The sequence below is a fragment of the Puntigrus tetrazona genome, chromosome 5 (assembly GCF_018831695.1).
Source record: "Puntigrus tetrazona isolate hp1 chromosome 5, ASM1883169v1, whole genome shotgun sequence".
NCBI classification, from domain to species: domain Eukaryota; kingdom Metazoa; phylum Chordata; class Actinopteri; order Cypriniformes; family Cyprinidae; genus Puntigrus; species Puntigrus tetrazona.
This window is the reverse complement of record NC_056703.1, coordinates 1,076,423-1,085,000: the sequence shown is the minus strand read 5'-3', so window position 1 is coordinate 1,085,000 and position 8,578 is coordinate 1,076,423. Positions and strand designations below refer to the sequence as shown.

The 8,578-nt window shown below is 38.0% G+C and overlaps 1 protein-coding gene across 1 annotated transcript in view; it reads right to left on the bottom strand.

The window, feature by feature from the left end:
* Nucleotides 1–8,539, bottom strand: part of scarf2 (scavenger receptor class F, member 2) — a 25,022-nt gene extending 16,483 nt beyond the window's left edge. The window contains exons 1-5 of the mRNA XM_043238982.1: nt 7,851–8,539; nt 3,297–3,355; nt 3,115–3,216; nt 1,469–1,988; nt 308–526 (exon numbers count right to left, since the gene is read on the bottom strand). Of these exons, the coding sequence (XP_043094917.1) occupies nt 308–526; nt 1,469–1,988; nt 3,115–3,216; nt 3,297–3,355; nt 7,851–8,005 (1,055 nt within the window). The 5' untranslated portion in view covers nt 8,006–8,539. The remainder of the gene's footprint in view (nt 1–307; nt 527–1,468; nt 1,989–3,114; nt 3,217–3,296; nt 3,356–7,850) is intronic.
* Between the last annotated feature and the right edge of the window lie 39 nt (nt 8,540–8,578).

Below are 8,578 nucleotides of genomic sequence, written 5' to 3'. Positions count from 1 at the left end.
GAATTTTTTTTTGGAACGATCCAAATACCTAAGGAGCAGCAACATACGAAAACTTTCAGAAATCAGAGCAAATCAGCAAAGAATGATTCTGAAGGATCGTGAAATGCTGAAGAGGGTATGTGATATACATAAATATATAAAATATATTGAAAGAGCACGTTTTTAAATTGTAATAATGTTTCACGATCGTACAGTTCTTGATCAAATAAATGCAGCCTTCATAAAATACAAGCTTCCATAAAAATTAAAACATCTTACCAACCACAAATTTTTTTGATATATATATATTTATCCAAAAACTGCGTACCGATCTCCAATCCAGCCGGGATTGCAGTGGGAACATTTCCCGTTGATGCGGTTGCAGAAATGACCATCTTTGCACGGCGGACACTGATCCTTACAGTTTTCTCCAAAGTAACCCTCTGCACAAAGCTGATCACATTTTGTCCCGTTCCAGCCACTCGCACACGTCTCACAGTGACCCTCCGTCACCTTACAGGGCTGCTGACCTTTACAGTGGCCACACCTGGAGCCACATAAAGATTGAGGTACAGTCAAAACCAGAATATACAAAAAAAATAAATAAATCTTACTTTTGTTGTTTTCCAGTATAAATATATAAACATTCCTAAATCAAGAAACAGTAACTTCAGAAAATGAAGTGAGTTTTAGGGACAAATATTTATCTCCCAATAAGGTCAGAAAACCTCATTCAAATGCAAAACAGGATTATTGTTCTTACACTATATCGCTTTTTGGTTTTTTGTTTTAACTGAATAACATTATTTTAATACATTTTAAATCATTTTAATACTATTTAATCAAAACCTCATTTTAATATTTAATTCAGAAAACAATAACTTGTGTCATTTCGCTTTTCAAGTGAATATATCTCGATTTGAGAATTATTTTCCATAACCAACGAGGATTTTATGGTAATAAAAATGCAAAAATCTTTAAATCCAAAGCTAAAGCTTTAAATACCAATATTCTGCACACTGTTTTGAAATATTGCTTTTTTCTGGTTAACATTTTTGTGGCAGCTCACATAATAGCTGCTTTTCTTTTCAGGATTCATTTATGCACAGATGACAGAAAGTTCAAAACAACCGCATCTGATATCGAATTTTGTAATATTATAAATGTATGTACTGTGACTTTCCATCGACTTAATTCACCCTTGTTGAAAAAAACAACAACAATGAATTTGCTTTATTATTTTTTAAATCTCACTTACCCATTTTGTATGGTAGTATATCTTTAGTGTGGCAGCACATAATTTTAAGCAGCAAAAAAAGCATATAAGTGTAATTTAATCCGGTCACTATACTTGAGTAATGATAAAAATAAAATAAATTTGTAAATATTTTAAAATAGAAAATTGTTATTTATATATAATAGTTTTGCACAATATTACAGTATTTTAATACATTTAAATAAATGCAGCCACAGTAAGCATCTTCCTCACTTGTTTTTGCAGTTCTGTCCGTAGAATCCAGCTGGACACGGCTCCCGGCATAGCTTTCCTCTGTATCCGGGTTTACAGGTACACGATCCATCCACAGGATTACACTTTCCGTTGGCGCACTGGCAGTGACGTTCGCAGCGCTGACCCCAGAGTCTCTCCCTGCATTGACATCGGCCCGTAAACTGCTCACAAGGCGAGTTGTTGCACACGCACTGAGCACCGCAGTTCCGTCCGAACCAGCCGGGGTTGCAGATGCACCGGCCCGTGTTCTGGTCGCACACCGAGTTGATGCTGCAGTAGCAGTTGTTGTTGCACTGAGGTCCCCAGTAAGCGGCGTGGCAGGTGCATTTGCCCGTCTCCTGGTCACATTTCCCTTTCTGACAGTTGCAGGGCTTCTCGCAGTTCTCACCCCAGCGGTTTGGGTAGCACGTGCACTTCCCGGTCACGTCATCGCATTTACCGTTAGGGTGACACGTGCACATGCCCTTGCAGTCCGGACCCCAGTACTGAGCGGGACACTCTAGAGGAGTCAAAAAAAGCACGGTGTCAAAGGAAAAAGAAACAGGTGTGCTGTGCAACTGGGCTGAAAGAATCTTTAACGTTGCAAAAGTATACTTTACTGTACTTTGACCACCGCATAAAATGTGAATTTTGTAAATAAAATACTTATTATAAGTGTGTTCAAATGTATATACACCACCATGCTAACCAAGGTGCTTAAAATACAGTAAAAACAGTAATATTGTGAACTATTACTACAATTTTCAAAACATTTTATGTCATTTATTCCTATGATGCAAAGCCGAATTTTCAGCATCATTACTCCAGTCTAAATCATTCTAGACATAAAACTTTCCTATTACTATTCACACTATAAACTGTTTTTGTCGGTTAATATTTTTGTGTAAATTATAATAGATCTAGGATACTTTTCAGGATACTTTAATCAAAAAAAGTTCAAAAGAACAGCATTTATTTCAAATAGGACTATTTTATAACATTAAAAATGCCTTTACTGCCACTTCATATTAATTCCGTGCATTCTTGCTGAATATTATGGTGAAGAAACTTTATGAAAATCATGAACAATTATGATATTTCCTCTTTAGAATAAGGCACATATTCAAACAGAGTCAAATGGATCATGTTGTTTTTAAAATCTGATGAAACTGTTAACATTGCTCTCGTTTTTCACACAGTTTCCTTGCAATTATACAAATTATAATTATAGTTATTACGAGTATACGATTTTGGAATGGAACACTGAAAGATTTGACAAATTTTATAAACAGACTTAAGTTTTGTTCATAGCTTAGCAACTTTATGATCTGCTGATTTGGGAATTTTTTTAAGAGCAACTTCTTGGACAGAAATTTGGATAAAATATTGTTAGTATACTTTCCTGGAAAAGAAATGCTGCATATCTAGTGTATATCTTTTTTAATTGTATCTATATTAGCATATAAATTACCTCAAAGCTTACTGACATGGAGTAAAAGCAAAAAAAAAAAAAAAAAAAAAAAAAAAAAAAAAAAAATATATATATATATATATATATATATATATATATATATATATATATATATATATATATATATATATATATATATGTGTGTGTGTTTTTAACAATTGTTTGATGCACTCACTTGTGTCACAACTTGCCCCAAAATATCCATGACGACAGCGGCATTCATTTGGTCGGACACACACCTCATTCTCATTACAAGTGAAGTTACCTTCGCAGAGAGCTGAGAAGAGAAGGACATAATCAAGATATGAATCAAATGACATCTAGGAAGTGATCTAACATGCTGGAAATGACACTTACGCGTTAGACAGTCCTCGCCTTGCTGCGCCCATCCGCTGCAACATATGAACCCCGGCGACCTAAAGATAAGATGACAAATCAAGGTCAATTTAATTGCACTGGCTTATTAGTTACAGAATGCTCAATCTAGATTACATCAAGATGCTACCAGAAAGGACAGCTGATCGTTAAACGTTTGCGTCAGCGTTTCTTTGCAAATGCCTTGACCAAAGTTTCAACCGTCCTTGAGAGATTTAAGCATGTGGCTCTTGAGGAATATTGCAACTGTCTGGATGCCATCTGTAGCTTCTCCAGAGCTTCACAAGCGCAGATGTTTCAGATAGCAAGCATACACCGACTCGCATCCAGTCGCACAAACGCGAGCGTAAGCGTTCATTCCATTCTCCACCCTCTCGCCGGCAGCAATCGTGCGAACCAGACGCATGGAACCGTTTGGAGAATAACTTTGTTGCATCGTCAAACGAGCGATTGGATCCTAGATGAGGCATGACTTTATTACCAATGCAAATGTCCTTCATCAGGCCAATAAATTAGTATAACAAAGAGTCTGGACTCCATGTAAACAGAAAGCTTTGAAATACCCTTCCCAAATATTAAATTAAACTTGTTTAAACGCAGCATGTTCTTCTGAACCCAAAATATAAAATGTCCGCAGTTTTTCATGCACCAATTCTGAATACACGTTCAGTGACTAATGACTTAAATTTGGTTCACTTTTTTCAAATGAAGCTATCTTTCGGCTTCAGAAGAACTGAAGCGTAGTGCATGAGTCATAAGCATCTCCTTTGTGCTCCTCAGAAGAAAGTAAGTCATACGGGTTTGGAACGGCACGAGGGTGAGTAAACGATGACAGAATTTTCTCTTTTTTTTTGCATGAATTACTCTTTTAATCTATCACATATGATCCCGGCGGAATTTTGCACTTGTCTGCGGTGGGTGTTTTACTCAAAGCATCTCGCAACAACCCTGCTGCAGCGACAGAAAACTATGGGAGGAAGAGGGAAGAATGGGTTTGGGACACAATAAGGATGGGGATTTAACCAGTTTATCCCATAAGAGCGCCACAGCACAATGTAGCTGAAGGGTTAAGGTTAGGGTTAACCCTAATTTCAACATGCTTGTTTACAGATTAATATACTCCTGGCCAAATGTTTGGGTCTGTTTCAGGAATTAATTTACTAATACAGACACGATCAAAGGTGACAATAAAGACATCTACAGAAGATTTTATTGGACAAAGATGCATTAAATTTACCGAAAACTGAAGTAAATACATTTGTAACGCTACAAACATTTATTTGAAGTTTTGCCAGTCTTTTGAACTTTCTGTTCAGCAAAAAACACAGAAAAATGCGTATCTTTAAAATATAAAATATAATACACACACATTGTGTTTCCATGTTTCATGAGGACTCTCCATAGGCGTAATGGTTACAGGAAACTACCTGCATATTTACAAAATTAATTGCATATTTTATAAGCTTGTTTCCTCATGTCCCCACAAGGTCAAAGTTTACTGGTATTTCTATCCTTGTGGGGACACTTGGTCCCCAAAGCGCGATAAATACCAGGTGCGCACACACACACACACATATTACAGATTTCACTGTATTTTTCATCAAAGAAATGCAGCCACGTTTTACCGACCTCAAACTTTTGAACTGAGTCTATATCAAGAGATTTGATGGAAAGTATGTGTAAGTGCAGTTTCATTTAAAGGCTCTCTAACATTCCTTGCATGAAAAGCAAAATGATCTGCCTGCTCTTCTCTAAACCTTTCAAATTATCCCTGCTATCTATGCTTCAAGTGGCTTCCCCTTAAAATTTAATACTCTCTAAGTGCTCCTTGGATATAAGACACATGCCGCCCCTTATATTCCTCCACATGTGACCCCAGAGAGGCCTTGTCCACACTTTGGCTTCCTCTGAAGCGTGGGGGCCGCTCTCTGCCTTCAGTCAGAGTTTGTTTAGCCTATGTGTGCATGTCTTAGCCAGACATGATCTACACCACAGCCCTGACTTCTCTGCTCTGTGTCAAACCCAACACACACACCGCAGCCAGAACGCGAAGCTAGAACCGCGGAAGAAAGCTTAAACAAATGGAAATTGAGCATCAGTCAACAGCTGGGGGGCCAAACTCGATTCAGCAACAATAAAGTCCTGTGTGGAAATTCTGAGCAATTCTGTAAAACGAACGTGAACTTCCTGTCGACGTCCGCGGCGGCTGAGAATGGGTGTTTGTGAAAAATACAAACTAGATCGTATCTGATGGTTTCCATTCTGATCTCAAGTACAGCGATAGCCATCTGGAGCCAGTAATCGCAAAGTAAACAAACTTTTAAACAACAGAGTAAACCGTTCAGCGCTTAATACTGCTAGAATTCCCCTAAAATGCCCAAAGAGACGAAATGCAACATCATTTAGAGATAAACATCTAAAGACAGCCGCTTTTAAAATATAGTGCTTCGAATTAAAATTATGCATATCATAATGTCATTTTGTGTGATTATTAGAACATTTTGGGGAAAGAGGCAGACCAATATAAATATCAGCCAGGCTAATTAATTGACTGTTTAGAGATTATTTCCAGGTTTTCATGCTCAACTACTTTTGTTAGGTTTTATTGTTAACATTGCGTAAAATAAATGCTTTTTTAATTGCGAAAATTCTTCTATCATTACAAGTACAGTTCAAAAGTTTGGGGTAAGTGTGTGTGCGTGTGTGTTTTAAAGTAATACTTTTTTTTGGCAAGAGCGCATTAAATTGATCAAAAGTGCCAATAAAGACGTTTCTATTCCAAATAATTGTTGTTCTTTTAAACTTTAGGTTCATCAGAGAATCCTGTATTCCAGTTTCCACAAAAATATAAAGCAGATGTCTTCAACGCTGACAATAATAAGAAATGTTTCTCGAGCAGACATTCGACATATTAGAATGATTTCTGAAAGATCACGTGACACTCAAAGACCGGTGTAATGACGCCGAAAATTCAGCTTTGCGTCACAGGAATAAATTACATTTTTAAAAATAAAGTAAAACAGAAAGTTGTTTTAAATTCTAAAAATATTTTACAACATTACTGTGCGTTTTCCCCCCAAAATGAGCCCAAATTTCTGAACGGTAGTGTGTAGTATCAGAAATATGTAGGTCACTTCTTTGCGCTGTTCTCAGTCTTGGCTCCCTTGATGGAAAAGAGCAGCTTTAACATGTTGATAACTCCTTTTGTGTCCCACAGGGGGAGAACAATCACAGACGATGACAGAATTTACGCAGCCTAGTTTGAAGCAAGACCAACCGCATTTAGACGGATTTCTGCTATAGCATGGCAAGCACCCTCAGTTTGAAATCCAAAGTGAAAACGCTTCTCATAGCTGTTACATAAGCTGTTGTCCATCCTGCTCACTAGATATAAGCATTGGCATCAGCTGTTACTTAAAGTCAATTACTGGTTTCGTTCCCTCTGATGTGCGTGCAATATTTATTTGCAAATGTTTCGATTTGTAATTTGATCATCGATACTGTGATCAAGACTGCGATGAGCCTTCTGCGTGCATTCTTAAAGGCACAGTTCACCCCCAAAATTGAAATCACTTACATCCTCATATTGTTCTAAACCTTCATGAATTACTGTTGAACTTGGAAGAAACGCTGGTAACCGTTCAGTTATACGCATTCTTCAAACTATCTTGTTTTGAATTCAACAGACAAAATTGGGAAGAACAAGAAGGGGGAGTAAATGATGAAAGCGTTTTCATTTCGGGGTGAACTATCCCTTTAATAAAATGTAGGTCAAAGACAGTTTGTTGTAGGTATAGATGATGCACCCTCGATGACCTCTGTGTTCAGGTCGAGAAAGAGTTTACGATCTGTATCGGAAGTGGAACCGTACAATTCCTTTTTTAACTCTAAAATAATGAGCAGAGTATAATAAACCGAACGATTATTACAAGAAAGATGCTTGTTTTTTTAATCCTTTGAACTAACATGAAACACTTATTTGCACTAATGAGCAATAGGGATTTTATTAGCAATTAATGTAATTGTTCTCTTGCGCACACTTTTATACAATATCCAAACTATGCCACGACTTCAACGCTTCAGAGTATTTGGTGTCGCCCCCTATCCCTTAATGTGTGCCAGTGACCCAGATGTGAAACAGGATGACTGACACAGATCATTTGCAGTCGGAACAACGTTAGTACAGTTTTAATAATATTAAAAGTCACTCATTTCTTTGCATTTTCATATATATTGCGATTAATTAGTGTTATAGCAAACATATAATAACAAAGCACGCGTCTTCCTTCACTTTAAAAGTTTAACTTTTTTAATATATACAATATATAATATATACTCTAAGTTTATGAATGTTTTTTTAAGCTCATGGGCCTAGTGTTTATTAATTACCGCTGCATAAACTTTATTTTAATAACATTTAATTTTCAAACCTCTTCGAATAAGGCCTTTTGTATCACGCATTGCGTCTAGACGCCGATGCTTTCTTTTATTTCTATTTTTTTTTCCCTCCCCATAGAAGTTATTCATCCGACTTACCCCGGAACTTTGCAAACGTTCCTACCCTTTGGACTGAGTTCTTGACCGAAAACGGGGCACAAGCACAGAAGCAACAGCACTAATAACGCTAAAGTGCCCTTTAGATCCATGGTAGAAGAAACAGCATATCTCCATGCGCCTCTTCTGCTCAGCATTCCTTTACTTTACAATCTCTAGGAGTTCGAATGGGTTATTCTGTATCTCGTAAGTCTGAAAACCGTCGACTTCGGTCGGTCGAAAGTTACTTTATCCGCACAAACCGTTTATCCGCTCGCTTTCGGACTCCAAAGGCTGAGGCAGGGAAGAGAAAAGAGGAGGAGAGGGCGCACAGAAGTTATAAAACCAAACAGTTATTCCCTCCGTCCAGCCCCAGTTCCTGAGGAGAACTTCTGCTTCTGTCGCGCGCTCCGAGCACTGGTGGATGTAACTGGCGCATAGCTGGAAACGTCGGACGCCGCGATGCCCCCGATTTGCCGCTATTATTTCCAAAATGCGGATTTTCCGCGACGATGCGCCGCTTCAAGAAAAAAAGCTCCGCAAAACTTCACGCGCGTCCATTTTGAAAAAGAAACGGGGACTTTAAAACGGCTCGTTGTTCTCTTTTCTGAAGGGGAAATTCCTAATTAGTGATCCTATCTCTGGCTCTTGGGAATTCGGCGAGCCTGCTCTCTTCGGCGTGCAGCGGTTTCCCAAAATCTGACCGAAACCACCCGAGCGGCTCTTCGTCG